The 23099-nt window shown below is 37.9% G+C and overlaps 1 protein-coding gene across 1 annotated transcript in view; it reads left to right on the top strand.

Moving 5' to 3' along the window:
* Nucleotides 1-17427, top strand: part of BACH2 (BTB domain and CNC homolog 2) — a 199438-nt gene extending 182011 nt beyond the window's left edge. Inside the window, exons 4-6 of the mRNA XM_063312069.1 lie at nt 1491-3038; nt 15560-15766; nt 16458-17427. Of these exons, the coding sequence (XP_063168139.1) occupies nt 1491-3038; nt 15560-15766; nt 16458-16937 (2235 nt within the window). The 3' untranslated portion in view covers nt 16938-17427. The remainder of the gene's footprint in view (nt 1-1490; nt 3039-15559; nt 15767-16457) is intronic.
* The last annotated feature ends 5672 nt before the right edge of the window (nt 17428-23099 follow it).

Consider the following 23099-nt stretch of genomic DNA (forward strand, 5'->3'; position numbering starts at 1 on the left):
GTTTCTATCAGTAGGATGGGGATCCCTTCCCAACCACCCAGTGCATGGCTATAGTATAATAAATGCATAATATGTTCAGTTTTAAACTTCCCCTTTAATATAGACAACATTTATAACCACTTTATAATCCTCAAATACCTGTTTTCTTGCCCCAGCAGTTCCAAAGACAAGCATGTTGGTGGAGCCATAGTAAAGGCCAAATGAGTTTTCACAAAGCTTTGGGCTATTGAACTGTTGCAGTCTTTTTCAGTTCCCTTGCTTGTCTTCGGTCATGGAAGTTATATATCTGAACCATTAGCTCTGACCTGAAATGTTTCTAAAAATCCTTCCTACGGGCTTCTCTTAAATCTGCAAATATTTCTGTTGTAGTGCTTCAAAATAATAATATTCATACCTAGTGCCTGTTGTAAACAAATTAGCTCCCTACTCCCCCTCCCTCCAGATTTTTGTCTCATGTGTAAGAGCAAGCAGCTGTGTCTGTGATGGTGTGTCAATTTCTCCAAGAGACATTGTATGCAAAAGCCTCTGGAGCAAGACACAAGTAGCAGATGTCTGGAATGCTGCAGTTTTGGGGGCCCAAAAGCCTTGACTCAGCTTGAGTGAAAAACGTAAGGTGGAATGTTCTGAGTCAGTGAAATGTCTTTTGCGTAGACCTCATCAAGAGAAAGTGCTGTACTGTTTAAAAACAAGTTGGAGGGCAGATTACTTCTTCTGCAGTTCTTCCACCTAGTGGGAGCATTCTGTAAGTGCAAGACAATTTTTTATACTCAGGAGGTAAAACTCCATAGGGAACACGAATCAAATAATTTTTTCGGGGGGCAATCAAAATTACAAACTTGGCTGGTTCATTCAGTCCGCTAAATGGTTGCTGTATCTTCAGAATATTTAATAATGGTTGTGGCAGCTAGTCATAAAGTAGATGGAGAAACTGATCTCCAAATTATCTATTTAAATGCATGATTAAATACCATAGGGAAAATGAGAATTATTTTTGTTGCTTACTCAAATTAAATTCCATGTGTTCCCAAGGATCCCTACTTTTTTGAAGTGCCACTTAATAAAAAAATTTCCAGCAGTGGAGGTCTTGACCCAGCTAAACTGAATAAAAATTAAATATTATATATATACAATTTCTATTAAAAAGTATAAATTTTCACAGGATAAGCTGATGTACTTTATTCTAATTACAAAGTCTACTTTAGAGAAATATGGTAAAATTGGTAGAGTTATGCACTCATTAAACACTTGACATCTACGAGGTTCCTAGACCAAATACCATTTGGCAAGTGCTAGAGATCTCATTGTCCTGGATCATTTGTTGGATGTATTGTTTAGATCATCCTATTACATGAAAATATAAAATAAAAGAATTAATTAGTGGAAGCATTTTCCAGTGCTGACTACTATACCAGAGGGGCTTGGAAAATAGCAGTGCTGAAGGTAATGCTGGCAATTTCCCTATTTTTTGTTTGTTTTGTTTTTCAATGCAGGTCACTGCCAAGGGATTTGGTCCGTTGTTGCAGTTTGCCTACACTGCGAAGCTATTACTCAGCAGAGAAAACATACAAGAGGTCATCCACTGTGCAGAATTTCTACGCATGCACAACCTGGAGGATTCCTGCTTCAGCTTCCTTCAGACTCAGCTGCTAAACAATGAAGATGGCCTGTTCCTGTGCAAAAAGGATCTCACCTATCAGCGGATGCATGAAGATGAGAACTCAGAGGGAGAAGAGGAAGAAACTATGGAGTCAGAGACTTCAAAGGTATCTTGCTCAAGAGAGAGAATGCACTCAGAGCCCTATGATTTTGAATTGGCCACTTCTGGAGCCAGTAAGGAGGAAGGGATGCTGCCAGACTCGGAAATATTGGATGATGGCAAGGATAGTTTGGATAAAGAAGTAGTAACACGGTACCCCAGGTATAAGAAATACCAGCTGGCTTGTACCAAGAATGTCTACAACGCATCACATGTTAGTACCTCAGGTTTCACAAGCACATTCAATGAAAAAGTTTCGGGTGATGACCTCAAACCAGAACTTGCTGTTGGACAAATTAAAAGTGAGCCTAGGAATGAGGAAAATTATGAAGAAAACATCACACTTTGCCTCTCTGGAGATGAGACTGGTGTCAGGGATAAAGAAGGGGATATTGAAATGGACCGAAAGCAACCAAGTCCCAATGGAGCTGGCAGGTCAAACAGCAGTTCCTCTCCTTCCTGCCTAAGATCTTTCTTCAACCGAACAAAAACCATAGACTTAGATGGCTTCCCAAGTACTTCCCAACAGCACTTTGCCAGAAATCCAGCATGCCCTTTTGACAAGGGGACAACTCAGGGTGACCATAAAGCTGACTATGTCCCTTTCACAGGCAGTTATGGGCTCTCCCAAGCTGTTCAGAAGGATGCTTCCAGTTTTACAGTGGGATCGCCTCTCAGAGGTCCTGGCTTTGTTGAAGGTCTCTGTAAGCAGGAAGGTGAGGTGGACAGGAGGACTGTTATATTCTCTTCAAATGTTTGTGACCAAGTAAACCCTTCGGTGCATTCATATTCTGGCATGAGCAGCTTGGATAAAGATCTCACCGAGACTGTGCCAAAGGGTCTGTGGGCAGGAAACAGCCCATCTCTTCCCAGTTGCCAGACCTATGCTCATATTGGACAGACAGCTGACCACTTCCCAGGACGGATGCGGCCCAACACCAGCTGCCCAGTGCCAATTAAAGTTTGTCCTCGGTCTCCTCCTCTGGAAACAAGAACAAGGACCTCCAGCTCATGTTCCTCCTACTCTTATGCAGAGGATGGCAGCGGTGGTTCTCCCTGTAGCCTCCCTCTGTGTGAGTTTTCATCTTCCCCCTGTTCTCAAGGAGCTCGATTCCTGGCCACTGAGCATCAGGAGCCGAGCATGATGGGAGATGGAATATACAGCCAAGTCAGACCCCAGATAAAATGTGAGCCATCCTATGGAACAAACTCTAGCGATGAGTCTGGATCGTTCTCTGAAGCAGACAGTGAGTCATGTCCTGTGCAAGACAGAGGACATGAGGTAGGGATCTGTGATAAGTACACCTGCTAACACTTCTTGTGACCCATTCAGAAAGTCATTATTAACCTAATGGCCTTCTTTGTATACGAAATACAGAGAATAGTCACTTTTGTCCAATATTCTATTGATGATGGAGTCAGGCTAATTGAAAAAACATTACCGGTAATATGTCTGAGAGAATAAGAAGCCATCATATAAAAAGGTTCCATACAGGCTTAAAGCTGCTTGATCTCATAATCGTAGTTGTAGTTGTAAAGATAGAGAATACCTCATAGCAGGTTTGCTTCTCTCCCTGCCCCCCCTCCACCGCCCCCCACCATCCCACTGAGTCATGAAAATGTCCCTGTCCTCTTCAGTTTTGTCATTAGCGTTAGGCATTGCATTCACTTCTTTGCTAATGGTATTTAATTCAGACCAGTTTGTCAACCAATTCAGTATGCTGATTGGGTACTAGCTGTAATTTGCAGAATGTTGGAACAAAAGTAATACTGATCAGAGTGAACTCTGAAATGTCAGTAGAAGAGAATGTCCATGCAAGGCAAGAAAGGGGAAAGGGAGCAGTATTCTGCTCTGGGTACAACAAGAAGTATGTTTATCTGAGTTGATTGTTACCTTTGTTTTACACGTGTTATTTTTTGTGTATTTTGCTGTAGAGTCTGTTCAGCGAAAGGAAAATGGGACTAAATAAGCAAAGGTCACACAAGACATAGAACATGAATCCAAATCCCCCCAAAATTGATCTTATACCTTATTAAGTCATATCCTTGATCTCTTTTGTATCCTAAAGCCATATTTCTTTCTAACAGTTAACCAGTTAAGCTTTTCATCAGTAACACCTTTGATACTACAACCAGTGAAAAGCTCTTAAAAGGGTTAAAAAACAACTGGAGAGAAACTGAGTGAAAATCAGACAGGAAAAAAGCCATAAGGGACATATACAAAACTGATAATATGTGCACAGATGTATTAGCCAGCCTGCTATTATTCTTAACAGCATGAAACCCATTCTTTCAGTCAATTCATTGAGGAATAAATGTGCAGTTACTGCTTGTTCATTGTGAGACAGTGAATCTCCCTCAAGTAAGCTTGAATTATTGCATATTTTAGAACTTACACTGCTGAAACTGTAAAGCACATTTAGGTACCATTAATTATCTGCTTTGCAGGCTCAATTGATGAAACAGTTATTGGTCTGCCATCTAATTTTGATCATAATGTGCAAAACTTATCAATTTGGCTTCAAAAAAGGTGGCATTTTTATATATGTGGTTCCTCTATTTCTCACCAACTAATTCCTATAGCAGTGGTAATAACTATCATGTACTTAGATATTTTAGAATGTATGAAGCACAGTAAATGTGGGTGTTGAAGGATTTTATCTCACTTGCAAAATTTGGATCCATAAGAATTTGCAGTATCAAAATCTTAGGGAAAATGTACCATGGCCACTCTGGCATATGGTGGAGCTCATCTATGCAAGATTTAACATAGCACAATATACATACATGAATTTTCTAGTGTGTGGTACAAATAAATTAGAATGTTTGATCATGTGCCATCAAGTCGTTTTCAACTTCTAATGCCCACATAGATATATTTTCTCCATGACGATCTATCCCTAACCTGTACTTTCAAGTCTCTCAACAGCGCACTGATTGCCATTGTAACTGAGTCTATCCACCTAGCTGCTGGTTGTCCTCCTTTCTTTTCTTCCACTTTCCCAAGCACTGGAGCCTTCTCCAGAGAACTGGGTCTTCACATAATGTGTCCAAAGTAGGATAATTTGAGCCTGGTCAATTGTGCCTTGAGTGAGAATTCTGGGTTGATTTCTTCAATGATCCATCGATTTTTCTTCTTGGCTGTCCATGGTATTCTCAGGAGTCTTCTCCAACATCAAAGTTCAAAGGCATCAGTAGTGTTCCTATCTTGTTTCTTTAAAGTCCAACTTTCACCTCCATAGAGTGTCACAGGGAATACCATGGCTTGCACAATTCTGATCTTTGTAGGTATAGACACATCCAGGGACTTCATTGCTGCTCTACTGAGTGCTAGTCTGTGGCATATTTCTTGACGGCTTGTTCCTTTACTGTTGATGGTTGAGCACTTTCCACAGCTTGAAGTGATCAACACAATCAAAAGATTTTCTGTAATCAATGAGGCACATGCTGACTTCTTTTTGGTATTCTTTGGCTTTCTCAGTTATCCAGTGGGCATCAGCAATAATGTCTCATATTCCTCTGCCTTTCCTAAAGCCAGTGTGAACATCTGGCATCTCTTTTTCCATATAGGGTTCTAATCAGCATTGGATGATCCTAACCATTATTTTGCTAACATGTGTAAGTAAGGATATTATACAATAGTTTGCACACTCTGTTAAGTCTCCTTTTTCTGGTATTGGATTGTAGATTGACCTCTTCCAATCAGTTGACCACTGTGTCATTCTCCAGATTTGTTGGGATAGCCTGGTTAGAGCCTTGACTGATGTTGCTTGCCATATTTCAGTGGGTATTCCATCAGCTTCTGTAGCCTTCCGGCTTGGTAATGACTGGAGTGCTGATCTAACTTCTAGGACTAGAGGTTCTTAAGTAAGGAATATCTTCTAAGGTATCTTGAATGTTGACATCTCTACTGTAGAGTATTTCAGTATACTCCTTCCATCTTCCTTTGATCTCCTTTGAATTGGTTACTATCTGTCCATTGGCATCCTTTAGCATACCAATTCAAGGTTGTAAACCTCCTCCTGAGTTCAGAGATCTTTTGAAAGATTTTCCTTGTTTTTCCATGTCTAGGCCATCTTCACTGTCTTTACAGATGTTGTAATACTGCTTCTTGTCTCTTTTAACAGCTCTCTGAAACTCTTCGTTAAGTTCCTTTCTGAGATTTTTGCCTTTCTTGGCTTTGGCTTCTCTTCACTTCTTGGCAATTTCCACAGTTTCTTCTGATATCCAGTTCGCTTTCTTCTCTTTCTTCATTTTTGGCAGTCTTTTTTCACATTAATCCTTAATGACTTCTTTAAGTTCATTCCATAATTCCTCTGGTTCTCTTATCAGTGAAGTTCAGGACTTCAAAGCAATTCCTGATGTTCTCCTTGAAAATGGTGGGTATATGTTCAGGAACATATTGCAGAAACTGATTGGCTTTCTTCGTCTTTTTTAGCTTAAGTTGGAGCTTGCACATAAGCAGTTCATGATCTGTTCCACAGTCAGCACCTGGCCTTGTCTGTGATGCTATAACTGAGCTCCTCTACCTCCTTTTAGCAATAATATAACCAATTTGATTTCTGTATATTCCATCTGGTGATGTCCATGCATAGAGGCATCGTTTTGGTTGTTTGAAGACAGTGTTAGCTATGAAGAAATCATTGGAGTGGCAGAAATTGATAAGTCAGTCTTCTGCTTCATTTCAGTTTCCTAAACCATACAATCCAACTACATTTTCCTCTTTCATGTTTCCAATTTAGGCATTCCAGTCTCCAATCACAAGCAGCACCTCTTGCTTGCATGTTCTGTCAATTTCAAATTGAACTTGATCTTAGAAATCATCAACCACCTCCTCTTCTCCATCAGTGGTTGGAGCATAAACATGAATGATCGTCATATTTAAGGCTTGTCCACAAAGTCTAATCAATATTATTTGGTCATTGATTGCATTGTAGCCAAGTACTGTTCTTGCTATACCCTTCTTAACTATAAAAGCAACACTGTTTCCTCTTTGTTTTTTATGCCCTGAGCAATAAGCAGTGTGATCTTCTGCCTGAAAGTGTCTGATCCCAGTCCATCTCAATTCGCTGATGCATAAAATGGCAATTTGTAGTCATTTCATTTCATCTTTCACTGTGTTGAGCTTTCCTGTGTTTATGCTTCCTACACTTCATATTCCTACTGTAATTCTGTCTTTGCAGTTTGGGATTTTCTTTTCCAAGAAAATCAGCCACTAGACATCTAATGGCTTTAATCTAGCCACATCATAAACACCATTAGCACTCTGAAAGATCCTCAGCTCTTCCTCAGTAGCATGTTTGTGCCATCCGACCAATCATTTTATATTTTCTATCCATGTGGTTTTCGTGGTAGAAATACAGGATTGGCTTACCATTGCCTTCTCCTGCACAGTATGAATTGATGCTTTTGCCATTGTCATGAAAGCGATCATCTGCCTCTGTCATCATCTTATATTGCTGCTGCCCTAACTAGGTTCCTGCTTGCTTTAGCTGGGCAGCTGGGATGACCTTCGCACCTTGGGTGACCCTGCTGGGAATATATATTCTTGGCATACACTCCTAACATTTTTCACTCGTCCCTCCCAGGAATACACACACACACCCCTCAACAATGAGGCAGCACAGCACGACTTGGGGGGAATAAACTAGATACTAATACAGCTATTGCCCACTAGTACAAAATAGACAAAGCTCTTTTTTAAAATAACACAACCTGATTTTTCAGCTTTTTAAATTTTGGGATTGAGCCCCAGATACTAGTAGTACTCAGTAAAACTTTGTCTATTTCAGAGCACAGTGATGCTGTGTGAATTGGCACATTGTGAAATAGGTGAAAGGTTTCACTTTTGCTTACAGTTTATGCTGAATCAACACGCTACAGAAACATGTTATAAAACTGGTGTATATAAATGATATCAAAAGACAGAAATGAGACTCTTAATGCTTTTCTTCAGAGTCTGTATTATAAAACAAACTTACAAAATGGTAAGATTATTTTTCCATGTAGCTTTTTATTGACCATAGTGTAAAATTAGGTATATACAGAGCTGTTGTACCATCCACGTTAACCTCCAAATTCAGTAAAATAATGGTATATGAGTAGACTCAACTGCATTCTAGAGTAAGAGAATCAGATCCACACAGCAAAATTTGGACACAGTTAAAGAAAAACAGTTAAAACAAATCGTTTATTATATTTGCAATTGTGAAATGAGAACCTTGGCTTCAGAGAGCAAAAGATTTTGGGAAAGGGTATACGTTTCACTTACTTTTGTCATCTGAGTTAAACATGTCTTTCTATACAAGTAGAAAAAGAGGTTAAAAGAAAAGGAAAAATACATTTTAAGCTTCAGATTCAGCAATCCAACTTCTTACATGCTTTAACCAGTTTTTAAAAATAGAAATAATTTATACTTTGAAGACTAAGCTTTAGTTACAAATTAATGCAAAATGGGAATTCATTGGGGTTTTTTTTACTGACCTGCTTTTTTTTTTCCTTCTAAATACCTTTGTTGTAGCTTTAAAGCAACCGCAAGGGGAGGGGTATATTTTTATGAAATTCCCTGTAGGTTCCTGTAAGGGAAACCTAAACTTCAGACACTTTGAAAGCAAAGACTTTATGGAGTACTTTAAGGAGTGGCAGAAAGCATTAGCAGATTGTCTTCCAAAAACTGTTAATATTCAAGGGAATTGCATCTCTGAGATTGGCAAGTTCTTTTACAAAAGAGATCCAAAGAACTACTACAAAAGCATTCCGTTAGCCTGTGAGAATGAAGACCAACCATGATTTCTTGAATGACAATCCAAAGGCGTTTGCGTCAACTAGAATTACAATTAGCCACCTGAATATATGTTGTAATATCTAAAGGCAAAAGCCCTTATTCTCAGAGTAGCTGAAGGGCCATCAGCAGACTTACACAAAGCTGAACTTACATCTAATAATTCAGGGAACCATTTGTAGTGCATTAAGTACCATTCCATTAGTTACAGTACTTTAATTTTGTAAATTGATGTAAAACTCACACCAAAGCTCAGTGTAAATCATAGGTCTCTAGAACTTAACCCTAAATTCTTCTCAATGTGATTTGGCAGGAGATTCTGGGAAGACTTAACTAGATCAGAATCTTCATTGCAGACAAGAATGGAGCCTCACATACAACAAAAGGCTGCTGGCTGCAATGCAAAGAAGTCTAACTATGCCTAGAATTTAAATTCTGTTTTTATTCTCCTTCCCTTCCAAATTAAGGATATTTAGCTATTTGCTTGATGGCCTTGTATCAAACCCCACATAGCTGGCAAACTTAAGAAGTAAGAACCACATAGATTTCAGAAAGGCATCATTAATGCTAGTCAGGGTAAAACCATATTCTTGAAAACTGTAAAAGCAAGTTCCCAGGCAAACCTATGAAAGTGGGGTCTCTTTAAAACATTTTCTTTCCATGACCCCCACTTCTGGCTGGGCTGCCTCATTGCACACCACTGAATTTCACCACTGCCTGGTTCCCACAGTCTTTCATACCCTGGGGGTGCACTGAGATATGTTTACATGTCATGGCTGTCTCTGGCTTGGGAACCATAATTCCTCTCTGGCCAGCTTCAGCCTTTACACCTTTCACCCTTACACGTGATGTTCTCCAGCCAAAGCTTATTTAGTGAATATGGGTCCCCTCTATGAACAGTGTAGTGCTTGTGGAACCTCTCCGTTGGTTCTCATGAGACTTACTTGCTCTTTCTGCATTTGCAACTTAAAAAAAAACTCCCAGGCTGAGAACATTACAGAGGAATGGTTCCAGCTGTCCACCAAACTAATTTTCCCAGAATGCTTCTAGACTTACAGCAGTGCCTTTTGCAGCCTAACCAATTGCCTTGGGTGCAGGGAACTGAGGTGAACAGAGGCTCTTCCCAAAACTGTCTGGAAAGCTTTGAGATATAGGCAGAGAATCAATAAGAGTTAAGACACTGAACAGATTTGGGAGAACATTTGGGGAGAGAGGAAGAGAAAAGGAATGTGTGTGCGTAAATTGTGGAGTTGCAAACTTGGGTCAGATGAATGGGTAGATTATGTAAGTGTGTTTTGGGGTGATCTGGAAAGAGAAAAAGTCAGGTAGTTTGGCTTTTCCAGATCAGAACCAACTTTGGCTTTGCCTTCAGTTTCTTAGATAAGTTACTCAGATCCTCTCAGACCAGCCATGTATCCATTCTGTGACTAGCCATACCCACCAAGGCAGCTGTTTCCACAGGAGACCAAAAAGATACCCTTCCTCGGCCCCTTAGAAATATCTGCACTTAAGATGGCTGGCTGGCATTGTTTGGGAATAAGGGTCAAACAACATGGTGCTTTAATTGTGTCAGAGTAACCTTGTTTTCATTAGCTATGTACGTTTCTGGGCCAGAGTAATTTCACTACCTGCATGGAGGGAGATTAAGAAATACAACACTCCTTTTTTAAACTCCCAAATTATAGTTAAGTCTAGGATGTCACAGACTTAACTATGGGCTTCCACTTCTCTGCAGTGCAAGTTTTAATAAAAGAGTGAGCTGTGTGCTGTATTGTTAATACTATCTGTAGCTTACTGATTCCTTCCTCTATTTATTTGCCCATCTTGGTTTTCAAAATCTGTAAATGAGATTGACCTGTTTAATGCCACTTTGTAAAGAGCCAGAGATTTCCCTTGCCATGAAGGAGTCAAGTTGGTGGGTACTTTTGAACAAGTCTGTCCTTGGCTACAAATTGAGCTAACCAATGCTCAAGTTCCTTTTTGGGCGCAATGTGCTTGAGCAGAAGGTGACTCAGTTCTATATATCCCTGAGTGACTTAAATTCATTTCAGTCAGAAAAAGCTTTGCTGATCTTTTTTTCCATGCCTGACAACTTTCAAATTAGACTACTGCCCAGCATTGCGGGTGAGGCTGTCTTTAAAGGCAACTCGGAAACTTCAGATGGTAAAACTTGGCAAGGTTATGGTTGAAATGCTTTTTCTCCCATTGTTAAAACTGCTCTCCACATTTTTGTTTCTGGGACCAGATTACAGAGCTAGTCTTAACATTAAAACCCTGTAGCTGAAGGAACTTCACATTCCTAAACTAACACAGACAGGCCTTTCGCAGAGTTGAGACAAGCAGTAGTAAGAAATAGGAATTGCTGGTTTTTAGAGATGATGCCAACAAAAGGCTATCTGGCTTGGGGAGTTAAGGGAAGACACCTGCATAAGAAATGAGTGGTGAATCATGCTCATCACTATTTGGAAGTGCCACTTTTATATTTCACGAAGTTCTGGGGCACCTTTTATATAGCAGTGTCCTGAGAGAGGAAATCCCCAGATCTTGTATCTATTCAATTTCATTTTTTTAATTTATTTATTGTAAAGGTTTAGCTAGCTGTTCATCACTGTAGCATGTAACCCATTATGCAGCTTGCTGTGAATAGCAGTGACATTAGAAGCAGGTAGACAAAACACTATGCTTGCCTGACCTGAAGTATTTACTAGGAACCTTCTCCCAAGGAGGAATACCTGCAGCTGAGAATTTAAAAATACAATGTATCTGAAAAATATTTTTGTGCCTTCTTTAAAAAGGATATAAAGGGAGACACTTAAATATAAAACATTAACATTTAAAAGCTATTTTCTCTGATTTATTGGTGGTGCTTATTATGCCATGAAGATCTGTTGCTTTTTTTAGCCCTCACCACTTTCCAGCTTGACACATCACAAATCTCTTGCTCAAATTGACCAAAGTTTATTTTTATTTTTCAAACATGCTGTTTATTTAGATTACATGCACCTTACTTCAAGGTCTTTTAATGTTTGACAGCTTCTTTCAAATACAAAATTAGGCCAGATTGTATAAATAACATGTACAAACAAGAGGAATTGATCTACTGCTAATCAAAAGATAACAGTGGAAGCATAATTGAACTGAGTGCAAAAACTTTTTTTAAGGTTAAGATGCAAATTTTGGAATAAATAGGTCTTCCTTCTTTATTAAAAATCTATGATTTGTAATAAATTTGCCTTATTCGCTTTTATTTATTTATTTGGTACCTTCAAGTCATTGTTGGCTGCTGGAAACTGCCTGGACTAGTCCCTGCAGTTTTCATGGCAAGGTTTTTCAGAAGTGGTTTGCCATTGCCTCCTTCCTAGGACTGAGAGAGAGTGACTGGCCCAAGGTCCCCCAGCTGGCTTTGTGCCTAAGATGGGAGTAGAACTCCTGGTCTCCCAGTTTCTAGCCTGGTGCCTTAACCACTACACCAAACTGGCTCTTACTCACTCTGCATTATTTAATTTTATCCTAAATAATTGAAATGCATTTCTTAAGCAGAATCCCATATGTATGTATAGATATGTATGTATGTATATATGTTACCAGAGCTCATAACTGATAGGACTGGAAAAAACAAACATTACCAGAAAAGAAAAGCGTATCTGCTCTTACTTGATTCTTACCGTGTGTGCAAAATGTACATAATGTTCAGATATTCAAAAGTGCAACTAGTTACTGTAGCTTGAGGCTTCTGCGTTCAGCTGATTTCTGGATTTGGTGTGGAAAGAAGACTGAAGGGGCAAGTTACAAAACCGGGTATTTATTGCAATCAGAGACATACGGAAATTTTTACAAGGAATCAAAGTCAGGCCCAACTCTTACCTGCAGTATCAGCATTGCAGGGGCACTGAAAGCTACTCTCTCTCAGAAGAGACTCCATCCTACCTCAAGACTGCAACAGGGATATAATAATGCAACTTTGTTGTATACTGCTTTTAAAAACTAATCTGCAATATGGAAATAAAAGCATCCATCCATGTGCTTTGGGCTGCTCCAAAACTATTTAATTTTAGTTCAGCCTAAGGCTCTAATTTCTCTAAAGAATGCCAGAACATTGCAGTAAACCACACCCTGCACTAGTTAGTGACCTTGTCTGCATATTGCACTAAGCTATGGTTTGTGCAACCATAATTTGTTGAATAAACCACAACTGGTTGTGCATAAACAACCTGCTAAACTATATACCATGGCTTACAGGCCATAGTAATTGGGCTCCCCCAATATTAGGCCAAAACAAACCATATTATGACTTACCTGCCAGAGTGAATTATGGGGCTGGTCCGCTCAGAAATTACTGTAATCCCTGGCATAGCTGTTTTTTATATGTAATAAAGGCATAACAAACTGCATAAACTTCGAAGTTTGCACTTAGCTAGACCTGTTAACACCGACAAAGGATTGACTTGAGCTGCAGAATGAGAGTTCTTTTTTGTGCTACTGAAAACCAAGGCTGCCAGTGGGTCATTAGAATTCAAGGGATTACAGTAGAAATCCCCTATCTGATGTTTTAAATTAATTAGTGTCCCGTCTACAAACATTTCTAGATATCAGAGGTCTTGTGAAGGAAACCAAGTGGCACCATAGATGCAATGGCACACGGTTACTGTACTGAACCTCCCATAGGATTAGGAGGGAGCATATCATGTTGAACATGCATGTAGTTAGTCAGGGTCTAAATGTTTTCATCTAAAATGTACGAGAAGGAAATCAGGCACTCTTCCTACCATAGAAAGCAGTCTGTAAGCATAACGGGCCACATCACCATATCTAAGGTCAGTCCTTGTATATTTAAACAAGACACTGTTTAGTTTGGGGGGGGCAGCCTTTTCTCATGCCATAGTAAGGTGACCTGTGTGGTGTGTATTTGTGTTTATATAGTTGAGTTTCAGAGGTGGGACAAGAGGGTGAAGGTCCACTGAAAGATAATGTGAAAAGAGGTAATACATTCATGGGACTGTGAGTTGAAGTATGGAAATTATATATATCTATATATCATGGGCAAAGAAGCATAATAATATAACTATTCTTGTGTGTGGAGAAGTGAATGAATGCCAAACTTGATGGCCTTGTGCAATATTTACTACACAAAACCAGGCAGAAAGGTTTCTACTGGTTGTGAGAGTTGCTCATATTCCAATAATTTTCATGACTGCGTAAGGGGCAGACTTGTGTACAAGGTACTGTATCAGGATCTGTTCTCATATATCAAAGGAATCTTCTCTTTGGAACTGTGAATTAGCAAAGGCAGGAGTGAGCCATATATCAATGTAGTCCTTCTGTCAGTGTGACACCTGGTGCCACCTACTGGTCCCATCAGTGTAAACAATAACATGTATCTATGATATACTGAGACACTGAAAATTAATTGGCTCTGTGTAATAGGATCAAAGGCTAGAATATCAGCCCTGAAGGTTGAAACTGAAGCCATACCAACCTAATGTCCCTTTTACAATATTTGCAAAATAAATTCCTCTGTGAAACTAAAAAAACAGCTAGATAACTTTCTACCGTTACATATTCAAAAGCCAATTGTTACTATTGATAGCCATTAAAAAACCTATTCTCCATGAATTTGTCCAGTTCTATTTTGTTTAAAAAGTATCTAAGCTAGAAACCATCATTATATGATCTGGTAATAAAACTTAATTATATCCTCAGACTGCTATCAGTCAATTCTCCTGCTTGGTCAGACATTGCAGGGTGATTCACCTCATTATTGTAGGACCTTTACATGTCTCTGGTTGGTATGTAAGCTAGCACAATGATTGTAACCTTTTGTTGATCATATTAGTTGGACTTTTCTGTATTTTTCTCTTTCTCCCTGTGCATATTTTTGTGATATGGGATAACCCAATACATAAACAATATTCCAAATATGTATTCCCACAATGCCACCTAATTTCATGTCCTTTTTCAAAATTTTCAATTATGTCATTTACCTGTTCATCAACACTGCACATTCAGCTGACATTTTTAATGAGTTATTTGTCTGTATTCCCAACATTTTTTCCAGAGCAGTCTCTAACAGGATATGAAATATCCATTGTGTCAATCTGCCATCTTCTAAATGTCCTTCATACATTTAGTTTCTTGTTTCTGAATGCTTTTAATACTCCTCTAAATCAGAGCCTTTGAAGTATCAGGATACCCAGTTTGTTTCAGAGTAATAGCATATTTTCTTTATGAAAACATGCATTACTAACAACAGAAACTGCTGTTCTGTTTTACTAACAGAATTACTAACAACAGAAACACTGCTTTTCCTCTTTGTGAAAAGCAGCGAGAGCAATAAAATAAGTTTTAATATTTTATTAGACTTATTTTTTAATTTTTTTTTATGAATCACTCCTTTATGGTAGAAGCTGCCTTGAGTTTCCTTACGACCCAAAGTCATCTGATTGTGGTAATAGGAAAAATCTTGTTAATAACTGGATAAATACATTTATCACGGCAAAGGAGAGTATGAATGCCTAAACAAAATAAATCCTGAGCATTTGCACTGCTTCTGAACCTGCCATGAAACCTTTACATCTTATTCTGGAGATTTATTTACTGGCTGTCAAATAGGATTGTGTGTGATTTCACTGATGTAGAAGGGAATTCAACTAAATTCAACAATTAGCATAACAGATATATAGCCTCAGTTAAGAGAAGAAGTTTTTTATTTTAGGATTTATGGCTCAGTTATTATATATACTTTTAAATATCTTATTGAATTATTTGAATTGGAGCTTGTACTCTGAGGAGAATATGAAAAATCTCATTCACCTGTACCAAGCTAGAGATAGTATTGCTGATTTTATTGTATTACTGTCATTTACATTGTTAGGAAGGCTACTTCTTAAAGTTGCCTACAATGCAGGAGTTAATATTTGAACAATATTCAGATATTGTTATTTGAATAAAAGAGTATTATCCCAAGGAACCTGTTAAATACTTTGTTAAGTAAACAGTCTGCCTTTTCTTTTGTTTTACCACAGGTGAAACTTCCATTTCCTGTAGATCAAATCACAGATCTTCCAAGGAATGATTTCCAGATGATGATAAAGATGCACAAATTAACCTCAGAGCAATTGGAATTTATCCATGATGTTCGGCGGCGCAGTAAAAATCGAATTGCAGCACAGCGCTGCCGCAAGAGGAAACTGGACTGTATTCAGAATTTAGAATGTGAAATCCGCAAATTGGTAAGCCTAGGGAAATACTAAATTCTGTTATTTATTTATTGAATATCTTGCCTTATACTGGTCATTAACCAAATTTAATGAAATCTATTTAATCCATCTTGCCTTGCCTTTACAAGTAATACTAAATACTAAGGCTTATTAAGTATGCTCTATCGAGGTACACACTAGGTCTGCTTGACTTAAGTAAAAGCATCAAGTACCTTCTGGTCATAGTTAGGTGTGATTGAGTCAAGGTCAGCCCCTTAAAACTGTATGGATAAATGCTCTCCATCTCAGCCTGTCTCCGCTACTAATACATAGCTTTTCTAAAGACAGTGCCATCATGTCTTTGAACACCAACATGTGTCTCATCTGTTGTCTTGGCTTCTTCTGTTTCCCTGATTCTGGTATTTTTTTCTAGTCATTCATCTGCTCTTATCACGTGTGTTTCTGCTTGCTGATCATTGCCTCAAGAGAACAATGGGTTTTTATTTTGTTCAGGGTGAGTTCTTCCAATCCACAGTTCTCCTATTAATCTGAAAATGTCTACCTTCTTTCTGTCCTTGCTTTTCCACCTAGCTAATGGTACAATTCCAACTTCTAGCATCTCATTCTGGAGAATGTGCCAATCAACTAAGACCTGATTTTGAAAACCTGAAGTCTGATGTGCCAAGCCTCTCTTTAAAAATTAACACTCTTCTGTATTTTCCAGGTTTGTGAGAAGGAGAAACTTCTGTCAGAAAGGAACCAGCTGAAAGCATGCATGGGAGAGTTATTAGATAATTTCTCCTGTCTTTCTCAAGAAGTATGCAGAGATATGCAGAGCTCTGAACAGATCCAAGACCTTCACCGATACTGCCCTGTGCTCAGGCCTATGGATCTTCCAACAGCAGCTAGTATCAACCCTTCACCAGGTGGAGTGGAGCAAAATGTAGTGACATCCCAGTGCATTGGAGAAGGCTTGCAGTGCTGTTCAGAACAAAGCCCAGTGCAGCAGCTAGGAGCCCATTGGCTACCTAATGACCTTTCTGACAAATGTGCCACAAGAGGACTGGACGGAGCTGACCAAGTTACTTACTCGGAGCAGGAGCTCCCTCCAGAGCAGAACAACCAAGCAGTGACCGTGGATTTCTGTCAGGAAATGACTGATAAGTGTACAACAGATGAGCAGCCTAGGAAGGAGTACACCTAGTGTTGGTATACCTTCTACACCACACCTAGCAAGGTCTCTTCAGTCAGTCAGTGGCCACGATCATTTGATGTCTATATTGAAGAGCATATTTGGTGCACACTACAGTGGTCTTAGCAGCAATACTGTTTTTAAGTATTCCATCCTCTCTACAAGCAGGAGCTTAACTTCTTCACTATGGTGCTATCCCTTGCTCAGGCAGGGGAACAAAGCGGTGGCAACACTGTCTGATTCTTTTTTATTGTTTTTGTTGTTGTTGTTGTTGTTACTGTATTTTAATTTCAATATTCAACAGGGATGGACATAACACCTCTGAGGACCCAAACGCAGCTTTTTCTCAGTGGCCCATGTCACAAAACCCTAACTCAGGAATTTCCTCTGAATGTTCAATTTTTCATTGAAGACAGCTTCTTTACACATCAAAGTTTTATAGCTAAACTGTACATATATATATATATATATAATATATAAAAATATATATCCATATGCAAAAAAAAAACAACCCTGCATGGCTCAGAATTTTCTCATGAAAACAACTGGAATTTTAAATTTCTATTGTATAAAAAATTCCAACATTCCTTTCTTGGTCTATGCTAGAAGTAGTTTGTATATGTTTTAATATTTTCGCTTGCCACTCAGTTCACTGTTCAGCAATATCATCTAGTTTGTACTTTATTTATAAAGTTTCAATGTTGGAAACTTATTTGAAATTTTAATGTGGGACAGTGTTTGTGGCACACCTAACTTTTTGTGCCCATTTGAGCAAAGTGGATTTTACTCTTACCTTTCTCACAGATACTGTATAGCAATGGTCAACTTTGCCACTTGCACTGAGTTTTGGATCAAACCTCATTTCATAAATGAAGTTGTGACTTCAGTATATTTCACATAATGTATGCATTGCTTTTTCATTTTTAAAAACTCAGTAAAACAGGGGAAAAAAACCTCAGGAGTTGATTATGTAATGAATTATCAGTCTTGCCAAATACGGAATTCCTCTAATCGTGTGAATTGAGTATTTTCTGTATTTATCCTTTTTTATCTTTTTTTTCCCCAAATTAAGCATGATGGTAACTTGGCCAGTGTATATTACCAATGCTAAGAACTAAGGCAGCTTTCCCCAAGTTGGAATTCTGAAAGTTGTACCACAATGCATCTGAAGGATACTAGGTTGGGGAAAGATGGTGTAAGGCAAAAATGGTTAGATTCAGTGAACATGGTTTCATGTCTGTCAGTACAGTTTGATATCAGTAAAGTTTGAACAAAATTCTGATGAGCATAGAACAGATGAAAGTTGAGTGAAGGAATAGTTGCAAAAATATTGAAACAATAAAAAATTCACTTAACTCTAGCTGATTTGCTTCTTACAATGATTATGCAAAATTACTTCCAAACAAGGTAACTATTATTCATGCTCATGAAACCATTTTTCCTATTGAAGTACTATAAATAGAAATTATCTGAAAGGAGCTTTTAGGTAATTTCCATGCATGCCAACAAGATTTATGCAGGGTATTTCCTCCTGATGGATTCTGTCCTGTAGTTTTTAAAGGTTACTTCCTACTTTTACAATAACATTCTCTGGGCTGTATTTTAAGGTGGCATTTATCATTTACAGATTGGTACTCTTTACCTTTACTGTATGTCAGACTGTATTGGATTTCCACACACACTGTTGATGCAGACAGCTTTTCTGCTAACCACGGCAATGCATTCCTCCATGATAATGTTTACATTGAGTAGTCGGGTGCTCAGCAAAGCAGCATTGGTTTTCTATCAGAAGAATCAGCAGCTTTTTCAAATGTGGGGGTGTGCAGACTACTAGCTGGTCCTGTTTCTGCAGTAGACTCCACATTCACTGCACCCTTCCTGCCAGCTAGGAAGTAGATACGCTGCATATGCCACATTTATTGACTGAAAAGGGAGGGGCATCCCTACGTAGGATGGAAATACTATATTTTAAAACATACATTATTTAAATATTAAGCGGTTGTGTAAAATGAATAAACTTACTAACTCTCCATATATTTATCTATGTCATATGGATGTTAGTTCAAACTGTAGGGTAATGTTTTAGGTGGAAGTCCTTAACTTACTTTGAAAATACAATTTTATATTAGAAGCTTACCAATAAATTCTTTGGGGTGAGGGGTTGTGTAGATATGAAGGGTGTGCCTTGTAATCAGTTGACATTGCAGAACCCTTCGCTGCTGCATCTCAGAGAACTTAACTGCAGTGATACAGTTAGTGATGGAAGCTAGGATTTCAAGCAACATGTGAAATTCATTATATTTCCACAGCCAGGTAGGCAATTGAGAATATTTTGTTTTTATTCAATTGGCAGTATTGTTCAAATACTTTCCTGTTTCAGTATCTCCTATATACCTCCTATTCCTAGTTGTGTTTCTTGTGGATATACAATTCAGGATGTTCCAGATGGAGAACTCCTTTTACTATCAATCATTATTCAGCTGTTTTATCTTTTCCTTCTGAACAGTGAAAAATGTGGTAGGGAAAAAAGGAAGAAATGGAGAGCATGATTGTATAGATCCCTCACTTCAAATAAAATTTCATAAGCAGGGCTAAGTAACTGCAAAATAAGAGCCTCATCTGGCAGCATCTCACACTAGATTCTAACCACTTGATGTGAAGATTTACCATTATACCAACTCATGTGCAAATGGTACTTTTGACCTCATTCTATTGGTTTACATGTAATAGACAAAACATGTTCTACAGTTATTGTATTGACCTGGCTCTCTCACTGATTCAGAGCCTTTTTTTCCTCCTCCTCTACCTCTTCCTACTCCTCCTCTTCCCCCTCTGATTTTTTTTTAAATCCACTGCTCTGTTGTTTCAACCTTTTTAGATTCTTTATGTTTGGCTCTTCATTCAGAAGTGAGTGATGTGTATATTGGCTTCACTGGACTCTCTGTTGTGTATGGTTTTTCAGAACTACATGTGACTCTTGGGTTAACTTCAAGGGAGACAATTAGGAGATTTAGTTTCAGAACTGGACACAAATTGGCACATTTGAACTGCATTAGGCTAAAGGAAGATTAGGAAAAAAGAACTGACCAAAAATTCTATTTTTAGATCAAAGTAAGCAGCAAAGAACAATGCTGTTCGGGGCTGTTAAGTCATGAAGGAATTAATGTGAGGTCTTGGTTTTATGTTCCCATGCTAATCAGCAGCTGCTTTTGCACTGATGCAAGGAATATACAAGGAGTATGTATTTAGCCCTGTCCAGTCTGCATCTTCTCCTCCTTTTTATTTGCCTTTTCTGTACTTTCTATTGCCAGAAAACCTCATTTCATTTAGGCATATTCTGCTTTTGTCAGGTGAGTATTACACTTACATAAAATATTTACGTTCTCTAGGGGGTGCCTTGAATAAAGTTGAAGTTCATTGAAACCTGATTCTGGAACAAAAGGCTAGTTTTTAAAAAAAGGATTCAGTCAGTTTCCCAAGATACCCTAATATTTATGTCCTAGGCCTAATGTACAATGACTCAAGCATCAGAGTTTGATGCTGTAGTATAAAACTATTATTTTATATATTACACAGTAAATTATTTGAAGTCTTTCTAAGAAATATATGCTGCTTTTTAAATATGCACTTTTGTTGGATCTAATCCATCTATTTTTATTCCCAAGGAAGTAAAAATTGAAAAACATGGAATACACAAGCCACTGTGATCAGTGTTCCAATTTCTGTCTCTTGAAAAGAGAGTAGGAGCTACATAAACCTAATAAAATTAATTTAGCTGCTGACAATATAGCAGCTGAATATTACATTTGGCTTACTGCAAGATGGGCAATACCACAGAATTCCACAAAAGCTAAAAGAATATTATTATAGGGAGTTTTAAAGAAAAATCTTCATAGGGTTTTGAGAGCTCAAAAATACTGCAATGTTCAATAATTATAGTTATTCCCATTTATGCATCACTGTGATGTGAAAAGCTGCATGAGTGGAATTTCAGGTGTTTGTTTTTTTCCAGCTCTCTTAAAGGAAAATAATTTCTTCCCTAAATAGAATATGATAACCTTCCCAGCAACTGGTTAAATGTGTTTTTTAACCTAGGTGTGGCAGTCAGTCTTTATGGCCTTTAGTATAGGTTAATCTAATCCTAAAACCGGTGGGTCTTTTTCTTTTACTGGTGACCTATAACTCTTGTATGTTCATATTTCAAAAGAAGCCTTCACAGCTACAGTATCCTTTGAGCAGCAGGCCTAGTGAGTAGTTTTGTTAAGCCTATGCAAGCATGAAATTCTCAACAATCTAGCTCAGACCAATGACTCCAAGAGGCAGTTTTCGCACGCACACAGAAGATCAGGATTTGTGTTTGTTTGATCTCTTATTTCACTGCCATCTCTTTAAATGTGTACATTTAAAAAGTTTGAGTTAGTGAAGACAGATAAGAAAGGATGTTACTTGATGTAGCCTTAGGAAAGCTCTGCTAAAAAATGTGGTAGCTAATTTCTATCTACAATATAAAATCAGTATGTGTAATTTTGCTTGTTTATATTATGTATATTTATAATTGAATTATTTTGTGACACAGGCATCAAATAATGCTGCAGAATACAGTTGTACATATGTTAAATCCATTCAAACAATTTTTATGTATATTAAAAATCTATAGTTTGGTGGATTGTAGATTACTAATAAATTATTATAACTTTCTCTGGAAGTTAGAATGTCATTGCTTGCCGTGTAAAAGAGTTACAGTATTTTCCTACACTCCACCAATATTATATATAGATAGATAGATATAGCGATATCAAAATAAAACTAGTGATATGTATTTGTTTTTAAATTATAATGCTCATGTGGTTCTACCATTGTTGTGATGAAAGCCACTTTTTCTAGTGGGGAGTAATTATTCAAATTTCTTCAGACTGAAAAAAAAAAATAGATAATAACTTTTTATTATCAGATGCCTCACTAATATCAGCTCTTTTATATATAGGTCCAGTTTACATAATGTTTAAACACCTATGCAGTGTAATAAAATAAATTATATGAAAGTTTGTTCAGCTTGACCCTATGCATGTTTACTCGAAAGTAAGTCTCACTGAGTTCAATGGCGCTTCTACCCGGATAAGTGTGCATAGGATTGCAGCCTTATAGATAAAAAGACCATAATGAGTTTGACGAAAATCCATATCTGTCATCACTCAAAACTTGAAGTGGTTCAAGTGATTTTGGAGTCAGTGATCTCTTTAATTTTGAAGGCAGTTGGGATTAGAAATTTAGCCTAGGATTTCCCTGTTTTCTGTCTTAACAGGTTAATTCAAATTTGAGGAGCCAGACTGAATATCTGTGTTATTCCACCCACTCTTAGAACTCAGTGCTCTGCTGAAAATAAGTATGAGTTCTTGTGCATTTACAGTTATGAAAAGGATCAGGCATTCTTCAAAACCTGATACTTAATACTTGTGTTATGAATATAAATATCTGGACTCCTCCAATCAGCAGAAATTACACCCAGTACTTTGGAGATCTCTGGATGCTGATTTTTGCCATTCAATTCAAGGCTCATCTTTGATTACAAGGGTGAAGAGACCCCCAAGAATTTGTTCCAGAACCAGTGGGATACAAGTGCACCTCTACTATCTATGCCTTATAAACTTCAGAGGCCATATTCAAAACAGGGTTTTTATCAGTGTATGCAAGGGGATGCAACCCCTCTCCTCTTCCTCCCCAGGTCAGACAGTATGGACAGTTCTCACACATATCTACCTGTATAATCTTCTGTACCTCTCATAACTGGTCAATGACTGTAACAAGTTGCATCAGGTGTTTTTCTATATACTTTTTACACAGATTCTATGTGATTAATGGAACTTAATTCAATGCATCATTTTATTGTACTAGTTCTTAAGCTTGTCATTTTTTTTCTAGGTGACTGTGGTTTCTTGTGATTTTTATTGTATAAATGAAATGGCTGTTGATGCTTATTCCTTGTTACTAAGAATTTTTACCTTTTTGGAAAAACAGCATTGCTATGAACTAATAAATTTAAGACTTCAGTTACTCATTGTAAATACAGTATCGTGCAAAAAAATTTTTCCATTCATTTGAATTGATAGTGTTAACTGAATTTTGTCTAGACACCATTTCTGTTGATGAAATAAAGACATACCAATATGTATTGTA

The sequence above is a fragment of the Candoia aspera genome, chromosome 1 (assembly GCF_035149785.1).
Source record: "Candoia aspera isolate rCanAsp1 chromosome 1, rCanAsp1.hap2, whole genome shotgun sequence".
In the NCBI taxonomy this organism is placed as follows: Eukaryota; Metazoa; Chordata; class Lepidosauria; order Squamata; family Boidae; genus Candoia; species Candoia aspera.